The following is a 13,490-nucleotide window of genomic DNA, read 5'->3' on the forward strand; positions in this document are numbered from 1 at the left end:
AACTCCTATCCTAAAGACTACTCTCAGAATCACAAGTAAAAAATAGATGGGAAGTCGACTCAGGAGAATCACCACATAAAGGACTACATATAGTAAGGATAGCTTCAGCTATCACTTTTATTTTGAACATGTTAACTCTAGAAGGAAACCTATCTAGGTGAAGCTTCCAAGAGAAAAGTAACACCTTGGAAGGAACCCATCTACACCAAATAAGAATGAGATAATAAGCCATATAGGATGAGGAAATATTTGGTGCATTTGAAGAATCCAAAAGACGGTGGTAAGCATATGACATTGAGAAGTTACCGTCTCTAGAAAACTTCCAAACCCACTTATCTTTATCTAAATAAAAATCATGACCTTGAATGATCAAAAGGAAATCACTGATCACGTGTTCCTCATGAACAAAGAAATACTTACTCCACCTAAAGTCACAAGTAAGGTTCCCATCAACTCAATGACCAACCTTTCTGAAACTTCCTCTAGAAAAGCCAGTGATTGAGAACAACCTAGGAAATCGATCCTTGAGAAGAGAATTTCAAACCCAAGGATCAGTCCAAAAGGACATTTGAAACCCATAACCAATTTTCCTATAAATACACCATCTAGACGAGGTCTGTCAAAATTTGACTTCTTAGACATCTCTGAGAAATAGTTGAAAACTTCTTTCCTTATCTCAAAGACTCCTTTCACTCAAACATCTCCAACCTTCAAGGCAATAATAAAATCATCCTACTCCTACTCTTAACTGAAGCATGAAAGAAATCAGAGTTTGAATCACTTGCCTTAAGCCATTAAGATTTGGATTTTTGGAATATTTGAGAATCTTTCATCTTTAACAAAGACTAAAGTTCTGCAATCTTACCACATCAGGCTTAATCTCCTCCTCATATAAAGATCTTAGATAAATAAAAAATCCACACTCCCAACTTCTTTTATTAAAGACTCAATCTCAAAATCCAAATTACCAAGCACCTGCTTATTCTAGCTTTTTAACAACACTTTCAAAACTTTAAACTTCTCCATCAACACAAAAGCCTTCGAATCTTAAAGTAAAGAACTAGACCAACTAGAAAACAACCTCTGAAAATTTATCGTGAGCTAACCAATGATTTGATAAACTAAAAGGGTTTAGGACCTCACATTTGATTAGTATATTTGAGAATGATCATACAATGATAAAAAAAAAACATCACTAGGAAGAGCCAACTAAGACATCGATCCCTAAAAATATCACAAACCATTAGAAACTGAAATCTTATCCAACCTATTACATGTGTCACCTCTTGGATGGAACCATGTGAACTTTCTACCTAAGAGGGGTAGATCAACTAACTCCATCTGAGAGATAAAGTTAGAGGCCGAACAATCAATATTCCCAAGAGAAGTAGATGAGTTATGACCCCTCAACCGCTTGCTAGGATAGTTGGCAAACTTGAAATCACCCATAACACACCAAATGACACCACCACATTCGGTTTTACAGGAGCAAAGGTCAAACCACATATCCTCTATGTCATTCACGAGACACTTAAAATATACGTTAACAACATAACATACAGCCTTATGAACACCCAATTCCAAACAAACTCCTAAAAAACCAGGGCCTGGGAAAGAGAAAAATGACTTATGCTTAGAACTACACCAAATAGATGGAAACCCTCTACTACTTCCCACAAACAAAATGAAACTCCAATCACAATGAGGACTTCCCCACAATGAGAACACGAGAAATTCATAAACCTCTGACAAATTGCTCTCTTGAACAACTACAAAATTTAAACCATTAGTAAATATAAACTCACTCACCTTATTTTTCTTTATCCTTACACTCAAGCCTCTCACATTAAATGAACAAATCAACATTAGCGATAAATCGTAAATAACTGGAACATATTTCAGCTTCCTATAACTAACTAATACAACCATAATAAATTGTTATTTTATTAAAATTCATAGTCAAGTCTACGGATGACAATGGGCAGTGTTTGGATAAGGTATTATAGTACTCATCCTCATATCCGTGGTTTAAAAAATTCTCCGCACCCGAACTCATACCCGCATGGACAGAAACGTTTGTACTCGTATATGTGCCCTATGGGTACCTAAGTATCCATTCTCACATTCGTTTACCCGCATTTATAATAAAAAAATAACAATTGATTTTAACTTATCATGTCATTTTAAGTTTTTAACAACATTTCAAAAACTTAAGGATGTTAAGCACACATTTATATTAAAATGTATACAAATTGAATAGTGATGTATTTAATAAGACTTATAAGCATACGTGTGTGTGTGATAATAAAAACAAAAATATATAAATATATATTGTGCTGGGATGGGGTGGATATTAAAGTACATGTACTCACATTCATACCCGCTTATTTTAGTAGGTAATTGTTTGTGCCCATGAACATACCTAATTTGCGGGTTTTTAGCATACACTATTGTGGACGATTTTTGCGGATTTATGAATTTTAATGTTAAAATATTATTTTTAATTATATTTAAATGGAAAAGTGTCGAGGTTGCATAGCTTTTGAATGGAAATATGGTTCATAATAACCTATAATCCACTATTGAATGAATTAAGGGTCAAGTACCTCCGTTTTATGAATTGAAAATTAAACCATTTTAATTTTTAAATAAAAATTAATTAAAAATAAAAAACAAAAGTTCACAATAATTTAATTGTATCATATGTTATAAACCAGTTCAGTAATTAAAATAACCAAATTTTTAATGTAAAAAATAATTTTGAAAAATGAAAAATCACACTGACGTTAATTATGCAATAAATTTTAAATCATCCAGTCATAAGTCAAAACCTATATATAGCACCGAATTTAAAAATAGAAGGAGAAAGAACAGAATATAGCTTTCCCACCTCTAATCAAAAACACATTAAGTAGTTGCAATTGTTGATAATTACGTGATGAAATTGAATAACGAATGGTGGGTGATAATATATATACATTGAGAAGTACAATTAATGTTTAGATGTAAAACTGGTTCATATATCTTTCATATTGAAGAATATAATCACAATTCTTAAAACGACATGAAAATAAGGTTGTATCATAGTACACTATTTGATGCAGTGCAGCTAACATGAGGGTGTCTCAGCATTGGGAGTTACAACCACCACAACATTTATGCGATGTTTCAATTTTCAAACTTTTGAAACAATTTAGTGGAAATATTTTCAACCACCGCTACATTTGAAACAAAAGTTATTTTTTAAATTTTGTGGTGTACATTTTTATTATTAAGGTTTGGTATTTAATTTTTAGGATAATAAATTTGAATCAATGAAAAACAATTGATTTATTTTAAGTGAGTCTTTTATAATATATTATATTTATCTTCAGCTTGTTTTATTTGAGAACTAGAAATAATTAGTGAGACAATGAGATGAAATTTTAGGTTGGTGGATTTGATGTGATAGAGATAGGCGTGTCTTGCAAGATTATAAGTTCAGCGTTTAATTTAGAGAGAGAATGAAAAGTAAAGTGAGTGAGAATAAATTTAAATATTTTAATAATATATTTTCGCTTTTATAAAATATGACCGATTCAAATATATTGAATAAAGAAAAGTACATTTAGCGGGTGATCGTTGAATTTAATTTGACGGTGATCAACATATTTGAAGGGAGGAATCATTTGTCTTTCGCTCTTGAGTCTTTCGGAGACATGTTCTTAAAAAAATATAAATTAAACTAAGTTAATGAAAAACATAGTTGTTTGATTTAATTAGGTTAATATTTTTTAAATTTAAGGAGCTTATACTTTAAAAAAAACTTAAATACTAGCTAAAATAAATAATATAATATATAATGATTAAAAAAATATATTAGTACAATATATTTTTATATTACTAAAATATATTGGTTTGATCCAAAACTCAAATAGAGATCATATTTCAACTAATGATGATGAATAGGAGAATGGTATATCACAGGATGAAAATCTTGGTGAAACTCCATAATCATCTCAAGTTCAACTTAAGAGGTCTAACAGGAAGAGACGACCTTCTATAAGGTATAATTCTAATGAGTATGTGACATTGACTGATGAGGGTGAACCCGAGTGTTTTCAAAAGGTCATGGAAAGTGATGAAAATCAAAAGTGGTTGAACGCGGTGTATGATGAGATGAAATCATTGCATGATAATCACACTTACGATTTAGTGAAGTTGCCTAAAGGCAAAAGGGATTTGGAAAACGGGAGGATTTATAGAGGTAAACATGAAAGTAACTCTAACTCTCCAAGGTATAAAGCCAGATTAGTGGTGAAAGGTTTTCGTTAAAGAAAAAGTGTTGATTTTAATGAGATTTTCGCACCTGTTGTAAAGATGTCATCAATCAGACATATCTTGAGTTTAGCCGGAACTTTTGATTTAGAGGTTAAAAAAATAAATGTGAAGGCTTTCCTTCATGGTGATTTGGAGGAAGAGATATACAGGAAACAACCTAATGGTTTTAAAGTTAAAGACAATAGAAGATCATGTGTGTAGATTGAGAAAGATTATATATGGGTTGAAGGAAGCTCCAAGACAATGGTATAAGAAGTTTAGGTCTATTATGTGTAATCAAGGATACTAGAAGACTACTTCAGATCATTGTGTCTTTGTTAGAAAATTTTCTAACGATGAATTCATTATCCTGTTGTTATATGTTGGTGATATACTTATTGTAGGAAAAAAATATTTCTAACATTGACAAGTTAAAGAAGCAGTTGGGCAAGTCATTTGCCATGAGAGCAGCTAAATAGATTCTTGGCATTAGAATCATGTGCAACAAAAAGGAGAAGAAACTTTGGATGTCACAAGAACATTATATTGAAAGATTGCTGCAAATATTCAAAATGGAAAGTTTTAAGGCGGTAAGAATTCCTCTTGCTACTCATTTCAAGTTGAGTACTAATCAAAGTCCTTCAAGTGAATATGAGACGTTTGACATGTTTTTGGTACAGTCAGTCGATTTTGTCAAATCCAGGTAGAGAGCATTGGAATGCTATAAAATAGGTTTTAAGGTATCTTCGCGGTACTACTTATATGAGGCTTTGCTTTGGAGGAGATAAGCCTACTCTAGTGGGGTACTCTGACTTTGATATGGCTGGAGACATTGATTCCAGAAAATCCATTTTGAACTATATGATTAAATTTATAGGGGGAGTTGTGGCTTGCCAGTCTAGATTGCAAAAGTTTATAGCATTGTTTACTACAGAGGTTGAGTTCATTGAAATTACTGAAGCATGTAAAGAGTTACTATGGTTGAAGAAATTTTTGCAGAAGCTTAAATTTGTTCAAGACAAATATGTGTTATTTGTTGATAGTAAAAGTGTTATTCATCTTAGTAAGATAAATGTGTTGTGTTTTATGATCACTAATACAATATGTAATGTATTTTTATATCAAGATTATCACAACCAAATTAGTTTACTTGATGAGCAAGTAAACTAATAAAGTTACTTAGAAAATAACAATTGTGTTAAACTAGTTAGTTAAGCTTCTCAAATAATTTTGATTATTATGATTACAATTATCAACACTCCTTCTCAAACATATATTAATCAAAGTAAAAAATTTGTTTTCTCTCCTAAACTTTAGAAATTAGTCTCTTTTAGCTTTGGAGAACAAATCTACCGACCTTGATTACGACAATAATGCACTATAACCTTATTTTTACTTAGGTTATCTCTAAGATAATGAAACATTGTATCATTGTGTTTGGTTTTCTCATGACATGTGGGATTTCTTGCAAGATTGATGGTTGACTTGTTATTTGTCTTTATCTTGACTGCAATGTTGGTGTTGATATTTAACTCATTCGGGAGAGATTGCAATCAATTTTCCTCACAAGCAGCTATAGATCATACCCCATACTTTGTTTCCCATCTTTAATAGACTATATCAAATTGTTTATTAGAGCACCAAGAGATTGGTGATCCTTGAAACGTTAACACATATCCACTTATGCTCCTTTTATCTACTTTATTACCATGCCCACCAACATAGCAAAAGCCTTCCAATTTTAGCTTGTTGATATTGAGAACTTAGAAAATATTATACCATAATGGATAGTTCCATTTATCTATTTCAATACTCTTTTAGAAGCTAGGAGGTGAGATTTCAATGGATTTCTCATGAATCTACTTACTATTCCAACAAAGAAACATATATATGGTCTTCTTTGACATAGGAATATTAATAAGCCAATTAGTTTCTTGAACATAGTTGGATCCAAAACTTCATCATCTATATCATCTATAAGCTTTGTCCTTGCCTCTACTAGAGTCATTGTAGAACTGTAGTCAACTATCTAAAACTTTTTTAGCATCTCTATAGGAAACTTGATGAAGGTTTAACTCTCATGATATCTCAAGAAAATCCATTTTTAGAAAATTGGTGAGTTTTCCTAGGTATATTATATCAAAATTATCTTACATATTATCTTTGAATGCTTCAATTTCAATGTTGCAGCTGCCTATTCCCATTAGATCATCTAAATACATTAGCATTTTGCTTCAATTTCTCTTTGAATCAAATTGATGTTTCTTGAATTTTCCAGACCAACGTTCATCATCATAAAGTCCAAATTTCTCATAATTGTAACACTTGACATTCTTCTTGCAAGAAGGATTCTTCTTTCTTAGATTCTTCTCATTCTTTCATCTTCTCTTGTGAGAGATTTCAAGTTTGTCTTCGAGTTTTTATTTTCTCTTTTACTTGGTTTGTCCCTTCTTATTTTTTCCACTTCTTCTTGTTAGCCTCACTCTTCTTAAATCTAACAAGAAGAGTATGTTCTTCTTCTTTTTTGTTGTTTCTTTTAATAACCTTTGATTTTCAAAAGATTTAATAGTTATCTTCAAGTCTTCTATCTTTATGTTCCTTTATTTCTTAAATTGTTACCAAAATATGATCAAACTTTGTGGTCGATGTTGTCAATATTTTCTCTATCAACACCTAGTTTGTCATAACATTACCATAATTATTCACTTAGTTAGTGAGAGTTATCAACCTTTGAAAGTAGTCATCTACCTTCTCATCATTCTTCATTTTCATCAACTCATATTGTCTCCTCAAATCTTGAAACTTCGTTTTCTTTACATTTGTCCAACCTTCATAGCTCTTCTCAAGGATATTTTATGCACTCTTGGAATTTTCATATTCAACATTCTTCTCAAACACCTTAACATCAACATATTGGTGAATGGGGAACAAATCTTTGTTATCTTTTGTCTTTACATTTGTGTGAGGTATCATATGTGCCTATGAAAATTTTGTAGGTGTTGATTCTACTCCATTGATTACTTATTCATACACCACATGAAATGCAAATATCATCTTCATTTGTTTAAACCATCTATCCAAATTATGGATTTTTATGAACTATGAGTTTATGTTTATGATTTTAAAAAGTTTAGGTTTGAATTTTTTTTATTTTATGAATTTTGAACTTAGTGTTTAAGCTTTATTTTTTATATATAAAATTCTATAATTATTTTAGATTATCCATCAGAACTACATAGATTAGTTCATTAACTTTGACTAATATAGTGAACCGAAAGAATATATTTTGGAAAAATTGAAGGACTCAAATGATTATTTTTAAGTTGAGGGACTCGAGTAATCCTTTAGCCTAATATCTATTTTAAGACAATTTTGTAATGGGAAAATAATATATAGATAAAAAGGTGAGTACATCAAACTTTAAAGGAAATGTAGCAAATGATATAATAAGTGTGAAAAGAGACAGTAGAAAAAACTACAAAATGGAATAAAATCCCTCGCCAACAAAACAAAAAAAAAGCATGTCAGAAAAACTCCACAAATAAAAGTTCAAGCAACTAAAAATCAACCTCATAGGAATCGAGTTAATGTTCAGTACGCTGGAACCACTATCAATAAATCAAAACCACAAATATAACAAGAAAACCATAAAAGCCACATTCAACCTCAAAATCAAGTCAAAACACTTTATCAACTATTGATTAATAAAGATGATAGGATTTTAAAGTTACTCGGAGAAAGAGCATGAGATCACTTATAATTAACTAAAAATCATTTAAAAAAACAAAAAATATATTTTTCTTCCACCTCTTTTATATTTGTTGAAATACCGTTAAAATGACATCATTACAAACTCTCCAAATAAATCAAACAACAACGTGTCAAATCATAGCAAAGTCGGGTTTAGTCATACCACATAAAAAAAATAAGACGTTATATTGATCACATCTTTTATTTATTCAACATTTTAAATGATTATAGTCGATATATATATATATATATATATATATATATATATATATATATATATATATATATATATATATATATATATATATATATATATATATATATATATATATATATATATGAATAATGATAACTTGTGTTTTAGGGGTACAAGATAAGATATCCACCTTAAAAAAGTTTGTATTGGAAAAAATAATTAAAAAATTAATTTTATACTTTTGTTAAAATCAATGCACAATTTTCAACACAACATTTTCTTTAGTTCTTAATTTTAAATTATTTAATTATAAAATTTCTTCATCACTACTCCCTTTGTCTCATATTATAAGCAAATTTCACCTTTTTAAATTTATTAAATAATTAATGTATCTAGTCTATATATAGATTAGATACATTAGTTATTTAATGAATCTAAAAAGGTGAAATTTGCTTATAATATGGGACGGAGGGAGTATCATTTTGAATCTTTGTGAAGATCACATAATAAATCTTGTTGTATGTATAGTCATATGAATGCAATATATTGTTAATGAATTTGCATGTATTTGTTTCTTGTATAAAAATAACAAAAATATTATAAAAAAAAAAATTATATAAGGAACGTCAACCTTAAACCAATATTTTTCTTCTCTTGCAATTCATCCTATAATGAGTGATATTCAATTTACTCTAAGAGTATTTTTTAAAAAAAAAATTTACTATGAATCAAAAAATTTAAATTTAATTTAATCTAATAATTAACATATCTTTATTTTATTATAATTAATATTTTTATTCAATTAAATTTATATTAAAGACTATAATAAAAACTATAATGAGTGTGAAAGTACAAATGTAATAACTATTACATCTCAGCATTAAAAATATTATAGGCACAAACAATATGCATGACTTTCCAAAAAGGCACTAGTTATAATAAAGTCAAAGAAGACACAAATTCACGTGTCAACCCCCGAATTTGCTAGTTCCACAGAGAGTTCTTGGTTGGACAGTTAAGTAATACTACCGATAAACATCATGTGAGAGAACATGCACTTGTTGCTAGTTTCATCTATATATAACACCCAATTATATCATGCATGTAAACATAAGAAATTTCAAAGCATTTTTCAATTAACAAAAGCAAAGTAAACATGGTGGTTAAAGTTTATGGTTCAATAAGGGCAGCATGTCCTCAGAGAGTGCTGGCTTGCCTCATAGAAAAAGAGATAGAATTTGAAATTGTCCATGTTGATCTTGATAAAGGAGAACAAAAGCAACCTGAATTTCTTCTCCTCCAGGTACTATATATAGTTAATAAATTAACGTAAGTGTGTATATATATATATATACACTCATAAATGCTATTATATTTTTTGCAGCCTTTTGGTCAAGTTCCAGTAATAGAGGACGGTGATTTGAGACTCTTTGGTGAGAAAACAGCAAAAAGAACTTGATTGCTTTCTTGATTACTGTCATTATTTCATTGTTTTAATGGACTTGTTATTCTTGCAGAATCAAGGGCTATTGTAAGGTACTACGCAGAAAAATATGCGGACCGTGGACCTGACCTACTTGGCAAAACATTAGAAGAGAAAGCTGTGGTGGACCAATGGCTTGAAGTAGAAGCACACAACTTCAATGATTTGTGCTTCAACATCATGTTTAATCTTGTAATCTTACCAAGGATGGGAAAGCCTGGAGACATAGGTTTAGTTCATAGTTGTGAAGAGAAGTTAGAGAAAGTGTTTGATGTGTATGAAAGTAGGCTCTCTAAAAGCACTTATCTTGGTGGTGATAATTTCAGTTTGGCTGATCTTAGTCATCTTCCTGGAATTGGACATCTTATAGAGGAAGCAAAAATGGGACATTTGGTTAGTGAGAGGAAGAATGTGAATGCTTGGTGGAAGAAGATTTCAAGTAGGCCAGCTTGGAAGAAATTGAAGAATTTGGTTGGTTAAGTAAGAAGCAGATCTTTGTCTTATTCATATAATAATAAAGTTAAAGTTTAGATTTTCTTTTCATTTGGTTGGTTGAAGAATTATCTATGCATATGTATGTTTAGCACTTAATGATTATTGAAGAATAAAATTTCCATATATGAAGTGTGAGATTTCGTATTAGAGAATATTGCAAATAATTAATAAAGAGAAGATGAAAAACATGAAGATATATGCACAAATAAATTATATAGTGTATGTCAGAATATTAAGATTTAGGTTTGTTATTGACCACTAATGTTTCCTCATGTTTCCAAATTTATTTAATTGACCACTAAAATTTATAAAAAAAATTGTAGTTGTATCCTTGAATTTAGTTGGTACCAATAGCCTTAATCAATCAAACACTATGATTAAATGTCATTTTTTTATTTAAAATAAATTAAAAATTTAATACAATTTACACTAAAGATACTAATTCACAAATTAAATTCATGGGTACTAAAGAAATTACGTTGAACACTCCAATTTAAATGTGTATCGGTATCCTTAAGAATGATAATGAGTAGAGTACTATAGTATTCATCCTCATATTCGCGCTTAAAAATAATCGCACTCAAGTCCATATCCGTTTGAATACGAATGCTAGCACCTATACTTTTATCCTATGAATATGTAAGTACTCATACTTATACTCGTTATCCGTATTTCTAATAAAAAGAAATATATTAAAAATAAAATATCATATAATTTTAAGTTTTTAAAAACATTAATATGTTTTCAAAATATTTAATATCGAATTATGAAATTAACGAACATTTATGTTAAATATGTAATGGTTTAACATGGATGGATGTATTTTTAAAAATGGATAGACATTTACTTTTATATAATAATATAAATCAATATATATATATATATATATATATATATATATATATATATATGTGTGTGTGTGTGTGTGTATTGTGCCAATACGGGACGGGATGGGTACTAAGGTGGTCATATATGCACTCATACCCGCTTATTTAAATGGGTAATTATCTGAGATCGTGTCGTACCCATTTTTTTAGGTTTTTATCCTACCCATTATGGATATTTTTATGAATACCCACTGAAGATGAGTCAAATTATTGGAATTTGGAACCACGAGATTGGTGAATGATGGAGAAAATTAGAGTGTGTAGAGGGAGGGAGAGAGTGAGTGACAATATTTTCATTAGTTTTGATAAGGATGCCTACAAATAATTTTTACAACTTAGTAATTGGGACTCAAATAACATAAGTCAAATAATAAAAAACTGAAAAACATGTGCCTGTAACTGGTTATACTAAACCTGTAACAAGTTACAGCTGCTACAAAAATTAAACCACTTTCAGTGGTAACCGGTTATGTGCAGACGTTAATCGGTTACACCCACAAGGTTTTCCCTGATTCTTTAGCTCATAAGTGACTTTGGCCTTATTGTAACTAGTTACACCCTCGTGTTAACTGGTTATTGTAACACCCAGAATATTGTTAGATTAATTTAAATATTATTTTAATATGATTATTTGAAGGTAAAATGAATTATTAAATAATATTGGGAATTATTATTATTATTATAGATGTTATTTATTTTAATAATAATTAAATAAATAATATAATTGGAATATGAAGAGTGGAAGGGTAAAAGTGGAATTGGGTAAAAGAGGCCAAAGGAGATAACTGAAGGTTTTCATTTTCACGTATTTTGCCTCAGAGTCAGAAAAGGGAGAAGCGCTGAAGAGAAAGAGAAGGAAGAGGAAAAGACCAAAGATTGCTCAGAGCTTCCTTCAATCCAAAGAGGTAAGGGGTCTGAACCTTATTAAGCGATAATATGCGAGCAATTACATGATATAGGATTGGGTTGTTGATAAATTTGGGGAATTTAGGGAGATTGGGAAAGTTGTGGTTTTTGAGAGAAATTGTCCGATCTGTGAGTATGGTGGCGTTATATACATCGTAATCGAAGTATGTTGTGTATGTATGATTGTAAATGTTGATATTGGGTTGTAGGCTTAGAAGCCGCGCGTCCACTGTTTCTGCGCTTAAAATCTTGTTTATGCACATAACAGCCAAATGACGTTCGCCATTATGCCTTTGGCGCTCGCCATTTGGGCCTTTTTTCAGAATAAGAGCGTTTAACGCTAATGGCGTTCACCATTAGCCTAACGGCGTTCGCCATATCAGTTTGACAGACAGTTTTTCCAGAATAGGAGCGTTTAACGCTAATGGCGTTCGCCATTAGCCTAATGGCGTTCGCCATATCAGTTTGACGGACAGTTTTCCAGAATAAGAGCGTTTAACGCTAATGGCGTTCGCCATTAGCCTAATGGCGTTCGCCATATCAGTTTGACGGACAGCTTTCGCGTTTTAAACTCCCAGATGTGATATCGTTGTAATGTTGTTGTTGTTTTGTTGAGTTGTATGTCATGCTATTAATGATGATGATAACATGACTATATGATGTTGTTGTTGCTATGTTGATTATGATGCATGTTTGGTGTGCATGCATTCATGAAAGGCCGATGCCTAGTGATGAACGGACTGAGTTCCAATGATGTTGTTGACTCCGGGCTTGTGGAGAGGCTTGGTTCCTTGCGGGGAACTCGGATTCTATGGTGATGAATCTGGGAGTGGTGATCCTGTAGTTGGTCACAAAATGGGTATACCGAGTCGTGTTGAGTCATGCATGGGTGTGTGCATTGCATTTGATATGTTGTTTTGTTGATGTTCATGAGTATGTTGATTATGATGATTATGATGAGCTGTGTTGGCATATGTGAAATATATTTATGTTTATATTTCTGTCGTTATATTATTATTTAATAATGTAATTCTCACCCCTTCTGCATGTGTTTATGTTCATCTATGATGAGCAATGTGCAGATAAAGAGGAGTAGCTATTGTTGAGGTTTGAAGAATAAGTGTAGAGTTATTCTACAGAGTCGAGTCAAATGCTCTGGTCATGTGACACCGGGGTTATGGGATTCGATAGATAATTGGTTATTATTTACGTTGTTTATGATGACTAACATGTTGAGATGCTTTGTTGAGATAATGTTGAAACATTATTATGAATTGTTATATGATGAATGATAATATTTGTGTTATTGTCCGCTGCGAAGTTTTAAATAAAATAAATAATATGTTTTATGTTGTGATGCGATAAGTGTTATGTTGTAAGAAATGTAAACTCTTCTACATGTTGTACTCTGATAATTTATTTAAATATGTCGTTTGGGTAGAAGGGTGTTACATTAGTGGTATCAGAGCATAGT

The 13,490-nt window shown here is 30.8% G+C and overlaps 2 protein-coding genes across 2 annotated transcripts; one reads left to right on the forward strand and one right to left on the reverse strand.

Annotated features, from left to right (window-relative positions):
* Positions 1-1,233: 1,233 nt before the first annotated feature.
* LOC127080400 (uncharacterized) lies at positions 1,234-1,929 on the reverse strand. Its single transcript, XM_051020720.1, has one exon. The coding sequence runs from the start codon at positions 1,927-1,929 to the stop codon at positions 1,234-1,236; it is 696 nt and encodes a 231-aa protein (XP_050876677.1).
* Positions 1,930-9,349: 7,420 nt separating this feature from the next.
* Positions 9,350-10,242, forward strand: LOC127088291 (glutathione S-transferase F11). Its single transcript, XM_051029219.1, has 3 exons — positions 9,350-9,548; positions 9,630-9,678; positions 9,763-10,242. Exons 1-3 carry the CDS (start codon positions 9,402-9,404, stop codon positions 10,206-10,208), a joined length of 642 nt encoding a protein of 213 aa, XP_050885176.1. The 5' UTR covers positions 9,350-9,401; the 3' UTR covers positions 10,209-10,242.
* Positions 10,243-13,490: the final 3,248 nt, after the last annotated feature.

Source organism: Lathyrus oleraceus, chromosome 5, assembly GCF_024323335.1.
Source record: "Lathyrus oleraceus cultivar Zhongwan6 chromosome 5, CAAS_Psat_ZW6_1.0, whole genome shotgun sequence".
NCBI classification, from domain to species: Eukaryota; Viridiplantae; Streptophyta; class Magnoliopsida; order Fabales; family Fabaceae; genus Lathyrus; species Lathyrus oleraceus.

Coding starts and splice junctions, on each gene's coding strand:
- LOC127080400 (XM_051020720.1), bottom strand. CDS start 1,929: ATGGTTGTATTAGTTAGTTATAGGAAGCTGAAATATGTTCCAGTTATT.
- LOC127088291 (XM_051029219.1), top strand. CDS start 9,402: ATGGTGGTTAAAGTTTATGGTTCAATAAGGGCAGCATGTCCTCAGAGA. Junction 9,549..9,629: donor CTGAATTTCTTCTCCTCCAG/GTACTATATATA, acceptor TATTTTTTGCAG/CCTTTTGGTCAAGTTCCAGT. Junction 9,679..9,762: donor CGGTGATTTGAGACTCTTTG/GTGAGAAAACAG, acceptor TTATTCTTGCAG/AATCAAGGGCTATTGTAAGG.